We start from the raw sequence: 22,621 nt of genomic DNA, 5'->3' as shown, positions 1-22,621 counted from the left end.
TGACACCCTGCCCCAAAAGAAAACAAATAAAGAACTTTCACCTTGTTCTTTCTTATATTTTCTATCTCTCTGTTAAATTTTCTATCACTTCATTCACATAAAACACACATAATTTCCTTGCCCTCAGAACTCTCAGATAAAATAGCAGCTTTAACATCCTTGAGCTAGGCCCAGAGGTGCCAGGAAGGCAAGTGGAGAAAACCATTTAAGGTCTCCTGCCGGGCATGGCAGGGGTCAGGGAGGAGGCTGAGAGAACAGAAAAGGGAAGCTGGTGTTGGTTATGAAGGGTGCTCGAGGCCAGCCTGGGCTACATACAGGTGTGTCTAACAGAAAAAAATGAGAGCTGCCTGACACGTTCCCTCTTGAGATTGGCATTTGCTGATGCTATGTCCTTAGAAAATTAGTCCCGTTTTCCTGGTTGCTTGCGTCGAGAGGCATTAAATTATATCCCAACCTTGTAATACAGTAATACAGTGCGCCTTAGGCTCTGGATCCTATTGTCAGCCTTTGAACAAAGTTTTGGTAAGAAAACAATTTAGGCTGTGCTCAGGTCCCGATTTCTACCCAGTATGTGAAGCTTTAGAAGACGGAACTGTCCATTCTACGCCCTAATCTAGGCCAGCCTGCTGGGACTTTTCTTTTCATGCCCAAAATGCAAACCAGCAAAGACTTGATAGTCTTCAGCAGAAAATCCCACGTCCACAAAGTTCCATCTGGAAAACTCGGAAAAGGAGACCACAGATTCCACTGATATTTTAGACCATTTAATAGAGGTATCGGTTGTCTGCGTGGCTTTAGTTCAACATAAATACAGCATTTTCCTCTGGAAATATAACCTGAGCTGGAAATGGAATGGGAACGGGAGACACTTGAGCTCACAAACTCTTCTCCTCCATGCATTGGCGATGATTCCAAGGGAAGAGTCTGGCAGAAGTTCAGGGCTCAGGCCCAGGGCAGGAGTGAGGGAAGACTCCTTGTAGGTCAAAGGCTCTGCTCATGTCCAAGGATTGCACCTGTGAGCCTCGGCTTAGCTTGAGATTCCTCACACAGCCCCGGAACGAGGCCCGGCTACTCAGGCAGTTCTGTTTGACATGCGCTGTTCAGGGAGAAAGAGACACATGTTGCTTAATTTTGTTGAGATTGGATAAACTGGATATTAGACACAAAAATGATCTTAAGCAGACCCTCAAATCAGAATGTGGCACATCTGGATTCCCACACATGTGGCTTTAGTGTATAGCAGAATCCTGGTTAACTTCTAGCAAACAGTAACTTGAAGGCATAGTTGGGACTGGAAAAGTCATGAGATAGGTGTTGAAGATCTGCAATAATTTCTTGGAACATTTCAAATGCAAATTTGATACAGGGGTATGAGTCCAGGCTACCCCTGACTTAGACTCTGACCTTGAGATTATCTAGGGCAAAGGTGGGATTGTCCAGTTTACCTCATGACAGAGCCAACATTCTCAATGGGACTTGTCATTAAACTATGCATCTTCCAATCCCTACCCCATGATCCTTTGGGCTCACACCTCACCAGGACTGAACGGGGAGTCACACATACCAGGATAGCCACCCACATAAATGGGATCATTGGTGTCTGCTGAGGTGGAATGGGTATGGGGGCTTTCAGCCCTAACGGCATTCCCATCCACAGTCAGGACGATACGGTGCTTGCTTTTGTGGGCTTGGAGCATGTGCCATTTCCCATCACAGAGAGCTCTGGCGGCTCTGGGCTCGTAGGTAGCTGTTATCCTTCCAGCACCATTGTTGACGTGAAATAAGACCTGCACAATGCAAATACTTGGGTGAGTTGGTTTTTTTTTTTTTTTCCATACTTGGAAGCACTGCCTTTCTGCCCTGGATCTTTGCCAGAGGGCCAAGAGGCCATGGAGCACAGCACATTCATGAATTGTTCTCAGATCAGAGACCCACCCAGGATTCTGGAAACAAGGAGCAATGACCATGGCAAACAAAGATGGTGGAGGACCACCTCCTAAAACACTGGGACTCCATCCCAGCCCCCAGAGTTCTGAAATCAGTGCTTTGTTCTGGGGGCACTGCAGGATATTTTCAGGAGCCTGCAGTGTTCCCAGAGACTGATCATGGGCTGTCCCTATGCCTGATCACTCACTAACTTCTCCAACCAAGCACAGATGCTCCACATTGGTGAGCGTCCAACAAAAAGCCAGGGCTTCGAAAGGCATGGAGAGGGGTTCTGGGCTGAGCGGTGTCACTCCCAAACTTGCTCACACATTGGAGGTCTAACCTCTAACATCTGCCAGGATATGATGAAATTCAGATATGGGGATCTTAAGGTGGTCATTAACTTAAAATTCGGTCACTACGATGAACTTTAATCCAATATGTGTCCTTATCGGAGGCATCAGGTCACAGGCACACAGAGAAAAGTCAATGTGAGGAGAAGGCCAGAGAGCATGGCCTCAGGAGAAACGAACCCTAGCCTCCAGAGCTGGGCGGGTCAGTTTTTAGGTTTACAGCTCCACCATTACATGGTTCTGGCAGTTCAGGATGACTGAAGGAGGTGAGAATTTCAAGGATGCTGTTCTAAGTTTCCCACGATGCCTACTGTGGAAAGCTGAGGAGATGATTGCTCCAAGCTATGGCTGCTGGGAAGAATACAGCCAGAGGCACCTGGGAGAGTCCAGAGCAGACAGAGAAAGTAGCAGACTAAATATGACCAGTAGACTGAACTGGGGAGAGAGGAAGAGGGGACACATGGCCGCAATGACAGACTTATATAGGAACCAGAAGCTGGGAGAAGGGAAGCCCAAGGACTGGAGACTTTTAGGGTAGGTGTGGGCTGAGAAGAGCTGGGAGGAGCCACGGGTACTGAGTGAGCCTGAGGGCCAGCATGTGCTTTGGTATGCCAGCAGGCACCATGGTTAGCATTTGTCCCAAGTTTCTTTCAAACCAGACACCTAGGAGACCACTCTTTTTTTTTTTTTTTTTTTTTTTTTTTTTTTTTTTTTTTTTTTTTTTTTTTTTTTTTTTTTTTTGGTCTTTTTCGAGACAGGGTTTCTCTGTATAGCCCTGGCTGTCCTGGAACTCACTCTGGAGACCAGGCTGGCCTCGAACTCAGAAATCCGCCTGCCTCTGCCTCCCAAGTGCTGGGATTAAAGGCGTGCGCCACCACCGCCCGGCTGAGACCACTCTTTCAGAGCACAGTGACACCCTAAAAATGTGTATTGTAGGGCTTTGGAAAGAACACTAAATAAAGTTGAAAAAGAGTAAGACATAATATATAGACTACAACAAAAAAAGGTAAAATATAGAATATAATAGAAAATCACATTTTTCATAGCTTTTACACTCTGATTTTTTTTTTAAGATATCACAGAAAAACTTGTAAATAGAAGGTAGGTTTTTTAAAAAAAAATTTCAAGTATAGGATGAGAAGAAAAGTTGGCTGTAAACCACAGCATTGAAACAGAATCTTTCATGTAGGTAGGGTGTTTTTGTTTGTTTGTTTTTAATTGATAATTGAAGCAGGAAGAGGGGAGGTGAAGGGCAGGTGAATGGAACTTTGCTAGTCTCCCTGGATGCCACCATAAGCAATCCTAAGGGCCAAGAACTGGAAAGTAAAATACTGAAGTCAAGCGAGTAAGTACATGGGAGCCTCTAAGGAGCCTTTCTTTACCTGGTCTCCTGTGTGTCTGTGTCCCAGTGGACACAGCCCACATTAGAGACCTCATTTTAATTGAGTTTTTATTTACATTTATTCATTGTGTGGGTGTGTGCATGTGCCCATGTCTGAGCATGCAGAAGTCAATACTGGAATTTTTTTTTTTTTTCTTTCCTTCTGTCCCTGTGGGTCGTGGAGATTGAACTGATGTCATTAGTATTAGCATCAGGCATTTATGCCCAGTAAGCCCTCTCACTAGCTCCCAATTGCCTCTTCAAAGTCCACATCAGATCAGACCCTGAGAGATACTAGTGGGTAGGACTTTAGCATGTGAATTTGAGAAACACCATATCCCTTGCCTTCCAAAAGGAAGACTCTAGCATCTCACTCATGGTGGCCAAGCACACTGCAGGAGAGGGCAACCCAAGACTCCAGCATCCACGTTTTCTGTGGCTTAAGGATGGTATAGCATACATGCCCCATTCTCTCCTGCAAGGCAGTGGAATGGAAGGTAGGTCCGGCTGAAGAGGCAGCACTGGCAGACACCTGAGAAGGCTAGTCACCAAGGGTTGAAGTGTACAGGGTCTGGAGGAGTCCCCACCCAGTGCCGACAGAGACTCCAGGCCTAACTGAACTATAGCCATGGATGAGACATCCTGAAGAAAGAGACGGGATCCCAGATGACGCTCCATGGGCTTCTTGCCAGTGCACACATGGCCCCAAAGGGGAGAGAAGGGAGGATGAGCAGCCGGAGCAACTATAGAGGAGGCGACTGCACAGCACGAGACGGATGCTCTGTGAAAGGCTGCACTCATTTGGCTCTCGACATGAAGGGGACATGAGAGGCTGAGAGGCAAGAGCACCAGAATTACAAAAAGAAGATTAAATCAAAAAGACAAACCAAAGTACAATATACTCAACCTGCTCTGTAATAAGGAATCAGTCCTGCTATACCACACCCTGCCTGGACTTTCAGGAAACCACGCTGCACGAACTTAGCATGTAACATTTCTAAAATGACAGTTGAGAGATGTAGGCAGATCAGAGACTGCGGAGTGGGAGGAAGGCAGGGCCTGGGGCCTGTGGTTACCGAGGAACACTGTGGGAGGAATGTGGCGGTAGTGACATGGTTGCCATGGATCTTGATGGTGGTGATGGTTTCATTTGCATATCACAAGCTACACACTCAGCCAGGTGCACATATGGTGCACCTTATGAAGCCCTGTGGGTTGTGATGCTGTCCCAAAGGGACTCAGTATGGGCTGTATCTGACCTGACTATGAGAAGCCTGGGAGTGGCTGCATGGAGATGTATGTGTTCATTTCACTGCACTCCTGTGTGGCTCTGCTTATTTGCAAGTGAATAGTTAAAAATTATTAGAAGAGACAGGGCATTATATGGGCATATTACTCCTGGTAAAGTGCAGGCAGAAATGTCATTTTAATTCAAATATATGAAAAGAAGTTTCTCTGAACATAGCTTTTTAGGACTATCTGATTTTAAAATAGTAATGGAAATTTCTTTTGTCTCCATTAATGAAGTGGATAATAAGAAACTTGAATCTAAGCAATTTCTACACTTCTTTCCTGCTCTGTCTCTGGTAGGGTGGGTGAGGCTTGGAGCTGGACTTGTGGAGCTGGATTGCCAACCACAATCTCTAGCCCAATGGTAGGGTAGACGGGGCTTGCAGGAGGCCCACCTACCTTGCCATCTACAATCTCTAGGCCAATGGCATCCACTTTGGCACTGCTGATTCCCAGGAGGACGCCATTCTTAGAGGAAGTACGGAACTCCAGTGTGATATTTAAATCCAATCGAACTTTGTAGCCTTCCTTGACTGAAAAACACAAGACATCACTGTCATGGTGAGACCCCACAGGCTGGACAGGGCCGGGCTGGGCAAGCACTCACACTCACGGTTCTGGCCAGGTTGGAGACCTGGCTCCAGTTGCATCCCTACCCATCCCCCAGGCTTTAGTGCTCCTAAGAAGAAATGTTGCATTTTTTTTGTTTTTGTTCTAAGATGGAACCTTGCTATGTCATCAGACTGCCACCAGATTTGCAATCCTCCTGCCTCTGTCGCCTGAGTGCTGAAACTGCAGGTGTGCATGACCAAGCCCAGATAGAAAGACTGCCTTTGAAGAAGTTGCTCGGTCACAAACCAAAACAGAGAGTGGGCAGGGACTTCCTCCATCTGCATCTGGTCCCTTGGGCCCTGGATCCATCCAGCTTGCTGGTCTTCCCCTGTTACCTTCTTAATTAATGTTTATCTTGGAGGGCATCATTACCCTTGGGTGAATATTGGCACTAGAGAGCAGTTGTTGCCATGCCTGGGGCTAAAAGGCAGACGGAGCAGCAGCTCACTCCCTGCCTCGCCTCCAACCAGAGCCTCGTTCTTCTCAGCAATCCGTGTTCTTATTTTTAAGGGCATGCTATCATTATCATTCAGATTGATGAGCAACTTGGGTTGATCATCCTGCCTCAGGCTTCCAAGTATTGGAATTACCTGCTTTTTAATTTAAGGGTCTTTATTAACCTGGACAGGGAATGTGTCCCGGCCATCTGCCTAGGACAAGACTGGTACAGGCTTTGCAATAACAGTTAGGTGTTACCAGAATACCAAATAAACAAACACAGAGGTGGGCAGGTCTCTAGCAGGGGTCTTATCCTATCAAAGATGGATTCATATCACCTCAGAGCACACACTAGACCCACGGAGTTCCTTCCAGCCAGCTAACACATACCAAGTACTACAGCTAGCACATACCAAGAGCTGCATATCCACTTCCGTTGAAGAAAGTTCCTTCCTGGGCCACCGCGTAGCACCTGTCCACAGCAAAGGCAGATGCGGGCCTGTCTTTATCCAGCTGTTGGCCATTAACCATCACTTCCCCAATGCAGGCAGGAATGCTGTGGGTGATCTAAATCGAGAAAGCCAGGAGAGAAGGTGGGAGCTGATAATGAGATAGGACATAGTTTTCCTGTGCTTCATTAAGCTTCCCTCGATAGCACACACTATGACAGCGTCTTGGTCTCTAAAGCTTAACTGCAGCAGTTCCTCACATGAGCATCCCCTTTGCGCTCTCAATCCGGGGCTTCAGTGATAATGCACTGGAAGTGTTTCCTATCATTTTACTAAAACACTGCTTGAATCCAGAGTGATTCTCTCACTAATGTACACATACAAATTTGCTGGGCTTTCCTCAAGTCACTTGGGGGCTCAGTGGCTTCAGAAAAGGGCACATTCATTAGCCACGAGACAGGGAAAACTGGACGGCTCTACGGGGAAGCTGCCCCACCCACATAACCCATGTATGATCTTTAAAGGGCCTGCACCATCTAGTGAGCCCCAGGCTCGTTCAAAATAACTCAAACAAGAGCATTGGAGAATGACTGTGGTCTTCCACAAAATCACAAGCCGCTGCTTACAGTCCCGATGTTCCTGGCCCTGTAGTGGCTGGGAAGGCCTCCCAGGTACAGCTTCCTTTCCACATCCAGCGTGGTCGCATTGCCCACCACAGTCACACTGGGGGACTCTTGGCCGTCAACAGTCATGAACGCCTTTCTTTTGATGTATTCCGTCTTGACCTACACAAGATGAAAAGATCCAGAATGTGCAAATCATTTGAGAAAACTTCAACAGAGGTGTGCTTAGGACATGTGCTTCTTAGCTCAGTGAGAACCCAGCCTGAATCCTGGAGGATGGCTCTGCCTTTGGCGTGCTGTGGCTGAGAATAGATGGAAGCGGGTAGAAAAAGTGGGGAGACTCTACCACAGAGCTTCAGTGCCCTGGTTATCAGCAGATGCTTTGAAGAGCAGCACGGTCCTTTCAGGTCGCCTGGTTGTGGTGGTTTGAAGAGGGATGGTGTTTAAATAGTGAGTAGCCCTATTAGGAGGTGTGTCCTTCTTGGAGGAAGTGTGTCACTATGGAGGTGGGCTTGGAGGTCTCCTATGCTCAGGCTAGGCCTACTATGACAATCTTTCCCCTGCTGCCTGTGGATCAAGACGTAGAACTCTCAGCTCCGTCTCGAGCGCCATGTCTGCCGACAAAGTGCCATGCTTCCTGCCGTGGTGCTGATAATAGACTAAACCTCTGAGACTGTAAACCAGCCTCAGTGAGATGGCTTCCTTTATAGAGTTGCCATAGTCATGGTGTCTCTTCACAGCAATGGAACCCTAAGGCACTGGTTTCTTGGCAAGTCAAGACCACTTTTGAGACCTCTGACTTGTTCTATTGCCAGCTGTTGGGTATTTATTAAGGGTTCAACACTGAACAGCTGTCTGGAGGGATCCAGGAAGTAGAGCAGAGCCCTGCTGACAAGATGCTATGTCATTTGGGGGAGATGTCAAACATAAAGACAACGAGAGGTCAAAATGCACAGATTCTTGTCAGGAAAATGGAATTACCACCACAGACGCAGGGAGAAAGTTTGGGACAGGTGACAAGGCCTCCTGGGAACTTACCGTGTGCCACTTGCCATCACTGAGCAGGGCAGGGTGGGAGACCTTGGTTCGGCCCTTGCCGAGGTCAAACATGAAGTGCAGGTGGCCCTCGTGGAGCTGGAGTGTTGCATAGTCCATTTGGTTCTGATGAGCCACGTAGTAAATGAGGCCACAGGAGGCAAATGTCCGGATGTTCAGCTGCACCTGGAGCCTGAGGGAGGACAGGAACTCAGCACCAACGACCAGGAAGGTCAGCTCCCAGTGTTTAATGTGACTTCCATGAGAGAACCCACAGCTGCTTTATCATACGCCATCCTTACAGCGTCCAGAGAGGACGTGTTCACTCACTCACATTCCCATTAGTGGCACAGATGGCTGATGGGAACTTTCTAATGAGAAGGGATTCCTGAAACCTTGAAACCAAGGCTAGAACCACATCAGTGCTGTACCACATCTCAGAGAGCCCCACTGCTCGTTGTACTAAGTACTTCAGGTAGACAACTCTGAGAAGATGACATTTTAGTTGAGCTCTGAATGACACAAAATGAACAAAACTCCTATGCAGGTCACTGGCAAAGCCTTCACTTGTTTTAGGACAATGAAGAGTATGCTATCACTAGGGAGCCTGAAATAGATGGCATCCTTGCCTGGGTCCATGTAGACCACTGAATCTGTCTGGCATGAGCAGATTTGCTTATTTTGGAAACTAACATCACACTTTCCTTATTGTCTGGTAACGAGAACCTCAGAGCGACCTCAGGAAAATGCTTACCTCCTCCGGACATCAGACTGATTGAGAGGGAGCACCAAGTGGCTGTTCTGCGAGAGGCCAAACTGGTGAGCACCTACCACATACCCCGGAACCATGTCCACTGCGCACAGTTCCTGTAAGAGGCACATAGGGAACCTGAGCCAGGGTAGTCAGGACCCCATTGGCACAGACATGTCCTTCGTAAAGGAAATGTCCCAGAACCCACTGTACCAGAACAGCAGCTGCTGCCACTGTGGTACTCATCTGGGTCTCTGATCTGCTCATCTGGGTCTCTGATCTGCTCATCTGGGTCTCTGATCCGCTCATCTGGTCTCTGATCTGCTCATCTGGGTCTCTGATCCGCTCATCTGGGTCTCTGATCCACTCATCTGGGTCTCTGATCTGCTCATCTGGATCTCTGATCTGCTCATCTGGGTCTCTGATCCACTCATCTGGGTCTCTGATCCGCTCATCTGGATCTCTGATCTGCTCATCTGGGTCTCTGATCTGCTCATCTGGGTCTCTGATCTGCTCATCTGGGTCTCTGATCTGCTCATCTGGATCTCTGATCTGCTCATCTGGATCTCTGATCTGCTCATCTGGGTCTCTGTCCTAAACTGTGAACCCCTCAGCGCCTTTCTCCCCAGAGAGCAATCTGAGCTTCCTGCCACTTTTCACCATTACTCCATGTCACTTGCCCTCAGAGGCATATGGGAGTTCTTCTAGGAGACTTCCTTGGGCCTAAGGGATCGTGAGGAGGGCCCAAGGGCACCTGTGGTCAAAAGGCAGCCGCAGCTGGGATACCACAGGGAGTCAATAGTGCCCTCAGGTCTCACAGGTCCTTAAAGTCACACACTAGGCACAGGAAATGGAAATAAACTGGGCTTGAATGGTCCCTGACCCTGGCCAGAAGCCAGAAGCACAGAGCAGGGCCTTTGGCAGTGCTGGCTGCCCCCACATTGTCTCACACAGGATCCCGAGACTTTAATGTGGCTTAAGGTAGACATATGCAACAAGGAAACTGTCCTGAACTCCTGGGCCCTGCAGAGATGCTGCTGCTTTGGAATAACCACACACCATGCTCTGAGAAATCAGAAGGGAAGAGAATAAAACAGTCACGAATGGATTTCCCTTAATAGACCAAACTCCTGACCTTAAACACAGAAGCACACGCAGTCACTCAGCTACATGCTTACTCCCATACTTCCCTACCTAAATCTGACACACTATGAGGGCATTACGGAAACTATCAAAACTTTCATGGTGTGCTAACCACTTGGAGTGTTGACCCTGAGTCACTCATAGACAAGAGCTTCTGCCTTATTTCTGCTGGCTGTTTACTAGATCCTTAAAACCACTTCCCAGTCTCCAGATACAAATGCTGCTCGGATTTCCTGTCACCTGAGGTACAGCTGAAGAACTGGAAGTCAGGGAGAGGGCACAGCTGGCACACTTTCCCTTCCCTCCCAGCTTCAGTGGCCTCTTGGGACTCAGTTTCGACTCTCTCTCCCCCCCTCCCCTGTGCTCTCTTTGCCTCTCTCCAGCTGCCCTGAGTCCTAGGTTCCCGTTGCTTCGGCTCTTTTGGAGTCTATCTGCCTGGGTCCACTTCTCCTAGCATGTGGCTTTCGTCCTGATCACACCTGGATGGTGGCGTTGAAGGATGTCATGCTTACAGGCTGTGGTAGAGTTGGGGGCTCTGGAGGGAGTTCCCCGTGTTCTCTGTGTAGACCCTGCACGGGCTCTTCTGCCAGCAAGCACGTGTCCAGATCTACCTGCTCAGAGCCAGTCGCATGGGTGAAGTCCAGGAGTCTACAGACAAATGAGACAGAACTGGAGTGAAAATACCTCGAAGCAGCTTGGGAACCCAATCATTTGATTAAGGTGGCTAATTAGACCCGATTTTAAACCACTGATTCATTTCTCTAAGGGTAACCAAGCTAATCAACCTTCACAGTGCCCGAGTCACATGGACACACTATTTTCTTGTTTGGTTCTGATTAAAATAAGTATACACCCCTAAACCAGGACAATGCTGGTAACCTGGATGTTCGTGAGCTCAGAGTAGGGTCACGACTGTCACCTGCTGTAGGCTGGGCTCTCAGGTCATCGAGTCTCTGGTCTCCACCCCACTGGGCAGCAGCTTCCGTTTCACACTGGCTCTTTGTTCTGAACTGTGCTTGCCACTGGTCTCTCTACTTAGAAGCTCTAGCCAGGGGTCCCATGGCAGCCTGGATCTCACTGGTCCCTCCCAAAGCTATTCCGGACTATGCATTCCAGAGCCTCGTGGCTTTTAGGAGCATGAAGTTGCCTCATCAGTACAGGAATGAACGAGCAACTGGTGACTGTATATAAATCTACAGACACCTAAGTAAGGCTCTGCTCTCGCACTGAAGTCTGTGCAACCATAGGCCTCTTCTTGCTCTGTTCAGGGACTCCTAGAAGGTGACTTCTCAGAGAAGGACACAGTGACTATGAAAGAGCCCTGACATCTCTCAAGGTTATACCCTGAGCGTCGGGTGCTAACATCCCCTTGTCCTCAGGAAGTCCCTCCCGCAGTCTAGCAGGGAAGGAGTGAGTATCTCCTACCCCTGAGCCCGTTGTGATTTCCTGAGCAGATGCTGGCCTGTAGGATCAGACACAACTCCCTGATATTTCGACGTGACTAGAGCTTGGAAGGGGAGGAATGACGCCACCTGTGCACATGATAATTCTCTTCTTCACAGAGAATGGAGACTTGCAAACCTTAACCACATGGCAACTGTCCCGGGGGAAGCCATGAGTAAGAGGTAGCTGTTAGTAATCCAGTTGAGTTCTCATAGAGGTACACTTAAGGATGGAGGTGCAGCTCAGGGGTAGAGTGCCCAACACGTATCAAAGCCCAGATCAGTGCCCCACACCACACACACAAAGGCAGCTAATGATGGTTTTTCTCTAAATACTATTTGATGGTCAGATCTGACTACCATGTGGGCCCTATAAGATCCATTGGAAGAGACAGCCATGATAGGCCAAGGATTCCCTTAAAATGGCTGAGCGTGGAGAACAACACTTCAACCGACAGCCAACTCAGAAGGTAGATGACGAAGTGCAAGAACACCATGAGAGCCAGCCACACTCACTGAGCGTCGATGACCACGTTTTTAATACACCCATGGAACGAAGTCCGCATCCTGAGCATTGGGGTCCCTTTGTCTCCAGGAAGCCCCCCTATGTACAGGTTGGATATGTTGATCGTCCTTCCTTCTGTTAGCGGACCCAACTTCATTTCTACAGGACTGTTCTCATCCAGTTGTATGGTGATAACTCTACCAGAGCAAAGGAGAAAACAAGCATTTAAGTACAAAACTCCATTTTCATATGTAATTCTAGCAAGTTCTTTTGGATTAGTAAATTTTGACATGAGATTGTATGTGAATCCAAAAAAAAAAAAAATGGAAAATTGTGGCTCAACATCTAACATCAAAGAATAAAACCTACAAGTACATCGCCAAGTTTGTTTGAGTATTAGAGATAAGGGTGTGTATTCAAACACCTTTTTTCCTATTGTGAAAACATCCAGCATGCCTCCCAGAAAAGGTCTACAGTTGCAGACAGAACTACATGGAACACTGATAGAATGGTGTTTACTGTTGGCACAATACGGCCCACCAAAACCAGCCTCCTATTCGCTACCACATTCATCCAGTTTGTAAGCAGTTTATATTGGGCTTACATAGAGGACAAAGGTAAGGTTCTCAACTATGAAAATTTCACAAACACATCACTACAAACTACAAGAGAGCTGACTCTGTGGTAGCGTTCCGGCATTTGAAACAGTAAGAACCATGACTGTTAATGACTTCATGCCAACCACCCCAGTCACACTGGGTGTCAATCACACTGGGTGTCAGTCACACCAAGTGTCAGTCACATCAAGTGTCAGTCACACCAAGTGTCAGTCACACCAAGTGTCTGACAGGCTAAGAACCTTCCTCAAGCTCATTTCAGCCTCCTGACCTGACACAAAGCCCCAGGAGCTAAGTACCTCCGATTCCTAACCAGGGAGATGGAATGTTCCTGTCCATCGCTGCAGGAGCCAGTGGGGGCATGCAGGAGGGCCTTCCTCAGACTGGTCCCATCCCCAGAATTGACGTGCACTTCAATGCGGCCTTCGATCAGCATGATGGAAAAGAAGGGCTGGAAGGATACATTTCCCAAAACACAACACATTACTGAAGGGCCTGTAAGGCGTTCTGCCTTGTACGGATGGTGTAGGCCTGTTGATGCAAGGCGAGCGAGTGCTTAGGAGAGACACCATAAATCATGGTATTTTTGGATTTGCTGTACTATGTTCCGATCTATGTCACTCTGCAACCTGCTGTTGCTGGTGGCCCTGTGATCCTGTCACAGATTTCTTTCTGCAAAGCCCCTCGCTTGCGGTTTACTGCTACATAACGCAGGAGACTAATTTTCTTTTCACTGAATTAATTTTAAGACACTTCTAATTTTCTATTACCATACATGGAACCTCCTCTTTCAATTTTCCTTGGGCCTGTAGGTTACTTCTAACATTTCTGGAAAATGGCATTAAAGGCTAGAAGGGCCTGAAGACATTTAAAGTCCCTCAAACTTCCATATAACATTGAGAAGCAGCACAGCAGTTTATAAAGCCAGCCCCAGACCTGAAATGTGTTTCCTCATGCCCTTGCTGACAGCAGACACACCACGCCTTCCATTGGCTTTTAAGACAGCTTCCACCTGTGTAAAACCCTATCGCAATTGGTGGAGGGGAAGACATTAGTAGCTTCCTCAAATGGCAAAACTCAGAACCACTCTCTCACCAGAAATTCACTTGAAGGCTTATGCCCTGAAGGTAGGCAGGAAAGGCCTCAAACCAGCATTACACACACGGGATCATAGCAGAAGTGTTTTCATAACCCCAGAATGAAATGCAGGGAGATAGGAGGGAGTAGAGCAAAGCCAATATCTAATAAAATGTGGATGGAACCTGAAGACACACCAAGCAACAACTGTCAAAGGCACCGGTGTGTATGAATCCACAGTGCGAGCTGCTGAACTGACTTCATGAAATGCACTAAGAGCTACTGAATGAACGCTTCACTTTAAAGTGCTTAATTTGGAATGAATTTCACCTCAACTAAAAGCTGGATTAATGAAACCCATAAAACCAATCCCAGACCCTCTGAGCCCTTGGTGGAGGGACTCATGGCATATCCAGGGCCCACAGACTGGTATCCCGCCCAGCCCAGCTCTGGCACGTAACTGCCGTGTGAACTTGGGCAGCTTAATCAGGTTCTCTGAACCTTTTTTTTTTTTTTGCCCCCATAAAGTTTAGGAAGCAATATCCACCATGCAAGGTGCATGATGGTATTGCACAGCCATGCCTTGAGTGGCTGGGCACGCTCTTCCATGACCTCCACCATGCAGGGTGCATGATGGTATTGCACAGCCATGCCTTGAGTGGCAGGGCACGCTGTTCTGTAACCTGTATGTGTGCAGCCTCTCCTTCACCAAGGCCACACGCTAGTGTCCCCTACCTTCCCTTCAGTTACCTGATTGCATGGCACCCTCTTGTGGGGAGAATGTCTCCTCTGCTTTCTCCTGCCACTGGGGACCCATCACAGGCCACGTCTGTCTCTCTTCTCCCTTCACACTTATAACAACACCAAATCCCCCAGAGAATGTAAGGGAAGAACTTCCACTCTGCCACAAGCATTGCACACGGAGGGAAACGCGGCCTCCACCCTGAGAAGTTGCTTAAGTGTGAGGGCAGCAGCCTCTCACCCACCCCTAGAAGGGGAATATCGATCAAGCAACTCAGGAAATCTAGCATCCATGAGCAGAACATGTGACAGTCATAACTTTCACTCACTAATTAAAAAAAGCACTTGTGGGCTGGAGAGATGGTTCAGCAGGTAAGAACACTGACTGCTCTTCCAGAGGTTCTGAGTTCAATTCCCAGCAACCACATGGTGGCTCACAATCATCTGTAATGGAGTCTGATGGGTTAGGGTTAGGGTTAGGGTTAGGGTTAGCGTTAGGGTTACAATCATCTGTAATGGTGTGTCTGAAGACAGCTACAGTGTACTCATACAAATAAAATTAAATATTTTTATAAAAAGCTCTTGTATATAACCACTTGCAAGCAGCTACAGTAAACGTGTGAGGCAGAAATTCCTCACACACGTCTCCAGAACGGTCTACTTCCGTGGGTCCCAGCTACTCACCACATGTGCCTGAGACCCACGGGCCTTCTCCGCATCCTTGCCCAGGGCCACCAGGATGATTCCGCTGCTGTTCTTGGTGGCGAATGTGGCCAGCAGGGATGACTCTGGTGATAGAGGCTTGGGTGGCATCTCCAAGTAGCCACCTCTCAGGAAACTCACACTCTGGATAGGCTGGCGACGGAGAGGAGAAGAGAGTGAGGATGGCCGGCTGCTGTGGTACTGCCGGCCTCCCTTGCATCTCACCCACCCCCAGGCTGAGAGCTTGTGGCTTTATTATGTCAGTAAACCACCAGGCACCTATGGGAACCCATCCAGACCCCCATGACCACGCCTGGTCCCCACCTCCAGCGCGCAGCCTTTCCTCACTCCGTAGGAATTTCTCAGCAAATCGAAGGTGGACCTGGATATCTCCAGGTTCTTAATACAGCCCACGTAGCTTCTGCTGCTGACCCCTTTCCTGGAGACAAGGGCATGAGAACCATTCACACGCTGGGTCGGAGAGGCCGGGGAATTCCACACGACAGCCCCACGGTTTTACGCCATACCTCACAGCCTTAGTGTGAGGTAGTCCACCCACGTAAATCAGGTCTTTCTCCAGCCGGTTGAGGTCAGATGCAGCTCCCGGAGTTTCTCCTTGCTTTGTCTCCTTATCACTGGTGTCGTATGCATCGAAGACAGCTAGCAGTCCTAGCAGGAGTGATGGGAGGAGGGGAAGACAGTTGACACCACATAAACCTTTGTCAACACATCTCATTCAAGAGGTCCTGCTCTTTTAAATCCTACAAATTTGACTGGCATTGTTCTTCACCATTCAGAGACAAAGGTTGGCAGATCCAGAGCACTCACTGTTGAACGGTAACAGCAGGTGTGTAAAAGAAAACAGGATGAATCCGATTCTCCTTTCCAATTCCGCATTTAACGAGAAATACTGAAACCTCGGACAAACGGAATTATACTCTTCTCCCAGCAATAGGTGGATCCCATTGTTTCTCATTTCATAGGCAAAGGTGGCTTTCAGTCAAATATCACTCAAGAGTGCAGCTATGGCCTCATGGCAAGGGTGAAGTGTTCTAATATCATTAAGATGCAGCGGGAAGCCACGGGGAATAATGACCACTGGTTTTGGAGTGCCATTTGTTCTTAGAGGGATGGCCAACACCACAGCTGTCTACCTTGCGCACCTACCTTGCTTCCGGTTCCGCTGGAAGGCAATTTTATACCAGGTTCCGTTGTTATACCGCCTGTCCGTCATAAGAGTGAGGGGTCCTGATCCCAGGTCCACCATCACTTTAACCCTGCCACGGTCCAGCTCGATGGACAGGAAGTCCTTCTGCGGAGGAAAGAGGTCTTCTCTGCATCTTTATCTCTAGATTTTTTTTTTCCCACCCAAGTCAGGGATGGAAGTAAACCCTTCCAGTCACACTAGGGACTGTGACATAAAAGTTAGAGTCAAACAGCTAGTCTCTTACATAAAAGTAAAAATGTGCCTAGTGGTTTTGTGGAATTACTGAGAATTAAACTAACTGCTATGCATTATTACCAAAATCCGCATGTTAGTAGGAGACCCGGACTGTCTCTGTGGGCTTTGTAATGTTAGCAGGAGAACCGGACTGTCTCTGTGGGCTTTGTACTGTTAGCAGGAGACCTGGGCTGTCTCTGTGGGCTTTGTAATGTTAGCAGGAGAACCGGACTGTCTCTGCGGGCTCTGTAATGTAAGCAGGAGAACCGGACTGTCTCTGCGGGCTCTGTACTGTTAGCAGGAGACCCGGGCTGTCTCTGCGGGCTCTGTAATGTAAGCAGGAGACCCGGGCTGTCTCTGCGGGCTCTGTAATGTTAGCAGGAGACCCGGGCTGTCTCTGCGGGCTCTGTATTTAAATTCATGAGTAGGCTGTTTCTGGAAATGGCCAGCATGTAAGGCAAAAAGGGGTCCATTCCTGTAGATGAGCTTCAAATGAAGCTACTGTGCTGGCTAGAGAGATGGCTCAGTGGTTAAGGGCACTGACTGCTCTTGCAGAGAACCTGGGTTCAAGTCCCAGCACGTGCCTGGCAACTCAAAACCATCTGGAACTCCAGTCCCAGGGGAGCCAATGCCCTCTTCTGGCTTCAGTGGGCACTAGGTATGCTTATGGTGCATAGACATGCAGACAGGAAAACTACTCACATACACAAAACACTAATAAAAATAGCTTTAAAAAGCAAGGCCACTGTGGTTATGCAAAGACCTAAACGAGAGCATAACAGGAACTGCTTGGCTCACGCCTGCGCTGAGCGGAGCTGCTTCTACTCTGCCTTTCTGTGTTTTCTGATAGTTCTTCCTGAATTTGTGTTCATTGGTAAGCGATTGTTAAATGAGAACCTATACAACATATGTCTGCAGATTACAGTAGTAAGATCTTGTAGAAACTGGCTCAGAGATCTTGACAAGATCCAGTTGGTAACATTCCTCAGAGAATATAGAGCCTCTCTCTCGAGACTGCAGCCAACCGCTCACTCCTGTGATTTACTCCCTCCTGTGTGTAATGCTCCCAGCTCCCGTGGACTTAGTTGGTTGGTCCTTATGGAGAGCAGAACTGACTGACAATGGCCTACAAGTAGCAGTGTTTGGGCGTGTCTGTCACCCATGCTGGGGAGAGACTTCTCGGTCCTGCATTGGTCTTGGGGACTTCTTTGCCTGTTACTAAGTCCTCTTTCACTCTCCTGTAAGTGAACCCCTGAACCTCATTGTTTTCCAAGCAAGCAGTGGTGGAAGCATCGTTCTGCTCCATGGGTGCACTTTCTGGAGCGAACAGACATTTGTTTACCTCTAGCAAGGGAAATGTACAGCAGACATAGGGAACCCCAAGGCAAGGATTCTGTACATGCAGGGCCAAGTACTGCAGAAACTTACAGTGCCATTTGAAGCCAGGTAGAAAAGAAGCCCATTGGGGGAGAAGGTGCTGAAGAGGATTATTATCTGGGTCACGGTGGGCCGGAGCGTCTTCTCCACCACCGCGTACCCGCTTCCATCGAAATGGAACGAGGAGTCTTCATTCTGGGAGCTGCAAGGTAGAGGCCATGAAATACCAGCCATGCTCAGGGGGGCAGAGCTACAAAGGAACTCCCTCATCCCAGGTCACAGGAGAAACTTATCTCCATCATTGAGAGTGAGCGTACAATGTAAGACAAGTTGCAGCCTTGAACTTGTGAAAAGTGAAGCATTCTGAAGTCAGAACAGCCCTGAACACTGACAGACAGGATTATTATACAAGGGGAAAACTGTGTGCACCATAAGACTGTTTCATAATAATAATAAAAAAGATGTTTTAAAATATATGGAATAGTTACAGGCTACACGTTTGGTATATATGATAAAAAAAAAGTCTGTGTCTACATTTGGATCCTACCTCCAGGATACTTCATTATGTTTATGCAATTACCCCCCAAGTCCCAAAATACAAATGTAAAATACCAAACCCTCTCAGTCCCACATGTGTCAGAGAGGAGGCGAGATTCAGGCTATATCTCACAAGGCTTTATTCATGCAGGGCAAACCCATGGCCACCAGAGCCCAGCCGCCTTAAAGAGAGCTCATGCAAGCAGCCAGCACAGTAGGTAGAATTAGAAAGATGCTGATTGTATGTAAGAGTATCTAGCAGCACATAAAAAGACAGATTAAGGAATTAGCCAGTCTACTTAGCAATATAAACCAAATATAATCAGTAACCTGAGGAATATTACAGACTGTACAAGTAACCATACACTAGCAAGTGACACCAGGAAGGAGCACACTGTGTCCCTTCAGTGTGCTGCAATAGGCTGGGTGAGTGTGGTGTGGTGTGGTGTGTGTGTGTGTGTGTGTGTGTGTGTGTGTGTGTGTGTGTGTGGTGTGTAGAGCGTGGTTAAAATGAAGAGAGTCACTTTACAAACTCAGACACAAAGTACCAGTCTATGCATATATTGGCACTAGCCAAAGTACATCCTGTATGAAGCAACTCCTAATGATCCCATTTTTATAAAGGGCTTGAGATTCAGCGTGTTTTGGAAACACTACAGCTGTAGACCACAGGTGATGTAAGGGTAGCCTGTACATCATTAGCATATTAAAAATGAACTTAAAGTTCTGATAGCATCATAACATCTATATATCTATATCTATATTTATATCTATCTCTCTATATATATATCTTTTATCTCTATCTCTGTCTGCCTATCTATATCCCTTAACTATATCTATATTTGTCTGCCTATATCTATCTGTAGCTCTATCTATATCTATATCTGTCTGTATATCTATCTCTATCTCTATCTATCTCTATCTATTATAGCTATCTATCTATCTATCTATCTATCTATCTATCTATCTATTTATGTATCTATACTTATGAAAACAGAGTCTCTATACAGCTCTCTCTGGGCTGGAACTCACAGAGATCCACCTGCCTTTATCTCCTAAGTGATGGGATTAAAAGTGTGTGCTACCACACATAATATTTGATATTTTAACTTGACATTTTTCAAATATGTATGATAAGCCCCTCTACTGTGGATTTTTTTCAAAGAACATGTATTAATATCCTATCAAGCTAGGATTGTTTGAAAGCTTGGTCAATATATTGGTCAATGTAGTATAAGATTGGCCACCATATTTGTTCATTCAGTGTCCAGAGAAACATATTTATTAAATCATAGATGGTCTGAACCAGTCATTCCACCTGCTCCTATACCAGCTGAACCAGTCATTTCACCCGCTCCTATACCAGCTGGGTTCCCAGCTCAGCAGCAGGATGGGTAGGCCCTCACTGAACTCAGATGAGTAGGCCCTCAATGAACACAGAGCCCAGGGGCATCCTGACCCTTCTTTGTGAGTCTTTGCTTCAAAGGTCAGTGTTGGAAATCTAGTAGGATGACAGGTGTCTTAGGGAACAAAACTGGAGGACATATACAAAATGGACATCCTTCCACAGTGAAGAAGAGCCAACATCTGCCATTGAAATTGGCTAAAGTAGAGGGGCAGAGCCCAGGTCTATTGTCACGCCAGATTTACTAAATGGCTGGGAATACTTCTTGGTTAGACATATAGCATGAGACAAAGGGATGTATCTGAGCTCAGGAGCTATAGTTACTAACTGCACATTTAAAAGCTGTTCTTGCCAACTGCAAACCCTGTTTCCCTGTAATAAGGGTCAGGGAGACAACTGTCAGATGCTCCCTTGGAGCTCAGATCTTGTTCTCGTTGGAAGACCAGTGATGACCACTGGTGCAGAGTTTCACTCAGATTTCCAATGTTTTGCATATGCACAATGCATGCTGACCCTGATGAGTGGGGGTGGGGTGAGTAAGAGAAGTCTGGAAGACACCAAACTTCAGACAAACAGGAAAATTAGCCAAAGCCAACAAGGAAACCTTTGTAGATGACCTCGGTCAGCAGCCTGAGAAAGTTGTACTAAAAACCTGGTGTTCGCTCAAAGGCTGCCGTAACTGAGTCCACTTGCACCCTTTTACGAAAATACAGAGGACAGAGCTAAGAGAAAGTTGAAGCATGGGGCAGATTACCTCCCAAAGCAGCCATTGCACTTCCCCTCTCTTTCGATGTAATTCCACAGGCCAATCGATTTGCCGTTCAAGAAGGCCTCTCCCATGCAGCCCTTAAAATGAGTCACCTTCACCGCCGGCGATTTCTGGTGCAAAGACACAAAAAACATATGCCTGGACGCATACATTCTCTAAACTGCTCTGGGAACTCAAACCCAAGAGAACATTCAGTGAAACAGCCAGTTTGCAGCAATTACTTCTAAACGTGCAACAATGACTTCTAAGCATGAGGGGAAAGGGGGATTGAGAAAGAGGCTTGTTTATGTATGCAGCCCAAGTTGGCACCACACTCTCAGTTTGCTTGCTTCAGGCTCAAGAATGTTGGGATTACAGGTGTGCATGACCACACCCAGCTCTGGACAGTCTCCTAAGGATCCACTCAGTTTCTGGGGAAGGTCTGCCGTGAGCGAGTCACCAGACCAGACGAGCGGTCAGTAGTCGACAGGGATGCAGGCTGTTCTCTCAACCCAGCTCAACTAGCTGACATCATTAAATAAATACTACGCCCTCTTGCTAAACACTAATTAGCACAATTACCACTAGAATTCAAAGAGAAATAAAGGGACTTTACAGAAATGACTAGAGATGTATTTAATTTCCTACTTCATCACTGGACAAAAAGATTGTCTAAATGGCAAACAGCACCATTGATTTATCTTCATCTTCATGATTAAAAATGAACCTTCACCCTTGCAAACCCAGCCCGGCTCTGCAGATGCAGCACTGTAATGAAAACTAATAAAAGCAGGAATTTTTGGATTGTGCAGGATATATTTAACACTGAGCATATATCATCAAGGTCCTGCTCGGATGCCATTCAAGAATTTTACCTTGATTTGACCTCCGAGCCCTCCAACGAACATTAGCGTTGAATTGTTTATGTCCAGAACATTTGACGGTCCAGGAGATTTGCTTGTCCTGATCTGTGGGTTCTCGGCTGCACTTGCTTCCTTTACACTCAGGGAACCCACGTTTCCAAACCTGCGTCAGAAAGAATTGCAGAAGGAACTTCGCATACATCACATCATGGATAAGCTGCCTGTCGCGCACAGCCCACCTGCATCTCCAAGGTCGCCTCTGTAACTTCTACCTGCCTGCCTCACCTCCACCCTTGGCCATTCAACCTCTCCTTTACTCCCCCAAATCCTGACAAGCAGCTCTTGGAAAACAGACAGTTCACCACATGTCTCTCCTATATTGAAAGTCATTACTGAGTCCAACCACATGTAAAGAAAAAAATTACTTCTTTCTTTATGACACCATTTTTAAATATAATATCAATATTTCCAACATCATCAACCAAACCCCACAATATTACAGAAAAGGAAAAGGAAAATTCTGTCTAAGACTGCTTAAATGAAGTTACTTCTAGGAAGGGGCCTAGAATAATAGGAACAATTTAACTTAGTATTTGAATTTTGAGACCATATCACTGGGGGATGGTTTTGTGTACCCATTAATCAAAACCCTGTGGCCAGTGAGTTGAGGTAGGAGTAGGAGGTAGGCCATCTGGCAGGGAGTACTGGGAACTCTGGGAGAGAGTCGAGGCTGGAGATTCACCTCGGACTCTGAGGAAGTCAGACTCATGACATGGAGGAGATACAGTAATTAGTCTTGTGGAGAACACAGAATAGTTTAAATGGCCTATAGAAGTTACAAGCCAGTTGGGGAATAAGCTAAAGCTTATGGCCCAGGCATGTGTTCATGAAGAAACATGCCTTCAAGTCTTTATTTGGAAATTGGGCCATGGGTGGAAGAGCCTGCACTCACACATTTCCTGTTTTCTTCCCCGTAATCTCTCTCCTTCTGTGGCTTCCCACAAACTCCTCTCTTCCGCGGAAGAAGCCATTTTACAAGGCTGCCTACTTGGACTGTCTAAAAATCATTTTTAAAAATAATCTAGGAGCTTGGAGAGATGGCTCTGTGGTTAAGAATACTGTGTGTTCTTGTAGAGGGCCTGGGTTCCATTCCTGACATACACAT

At 47.1% G+C, this 22,621-nt stretch overlaps 1 protein-coding gene across 1 annotated transcript in view; it reads right to left on the bottom strand.

The window, feature by feature from the left end:
• Positions 1–742: 742 nt before the first annotated feature.
• Positions 743–22,621, bottom strand: part of Lama1 (laminin subunit alpha 1) — a 126,648-nt gene continuing 104,769 nt past the window's right edge. Inside the window, exons 47-63 of the mRNA XM_031368646.1 lie at positions 21,469–21,619; positions 20,600–20,724; positions 17,955–18,105; positions 16,253–16,397; positions 15,613–15,754; positions 15,410–15,524; positions 15,068–15,238; positions 12,865–13,016; positions 11,960–12,145; positions 10,514–10,649; positions 8,862–8,974; positions 8,111–8,300; positions 7,076–7,234; positions 6,414–6,567; positions 5,350–5,483; positions 1,565–1,787; positions 743–1,096 (exon numbers count right to left, since the gene is read on the bottom strand). Coding sequence (XP_031224506.1) covers positions 936–1,096; positions 1,565–1,787; positions 5,350–5,483; positions 6,414–6,567; positions 7,076–7,234; positions 8,111–8,300; positions 8,862–8,974; positions 10,514–10,649; positions 11,960–12,145; positions 12,865–13,016; positions 15,068–15,238; positions 15,410–15,524; positions 15,613–15,754; positions 16,253–16,397; positions 17,955–18,105; positions 20,600–20,724; positions 21,469–21,619 — 2,608 coding nt within the window. The 3' untranslated portion in view covers positions 743–935. The remainder of the gene's footprint in view (positions 1,097–1,564; positions 1,788–5,349; positions 5,484–6,413; positions 6,568–7,075; positions 7,235–8,110; positions 8,301–8,861; positions 8,975–10,513; positions 10,650–11,959; positions 12,146–12,864; positions 13,017–15,067; positions 15,239–15,409; positions 15,525–15,612; positions 15,755–16,252; positions 16,398–17,954; positions 18,106–20,599; positions 20,725–21,468; positions 21,620–22,621) is intronic.

This window comes from Mastomys coucha, unplaced genomic scaffold (assembly GCF_008632895.1).
Source record: "Mastomys coucha isolate ucsf_1 unplaced genomic scaffold, UCSF_Mcou_1 pScaffold14, whole genome shotgun sequence".
In the NCBI taxonomy this organism is placed as follows: Eukaryota; Metazoa; Chordata; class Mammalia; order Rodentia; family Muridae; genus Mastomys; species Mastomys coucha.
The sequence above is the reverse complement of the archived record's forward strand: the minus strand, read 5'-3'. Positions and strand labels throughout refer to the sequence as shown.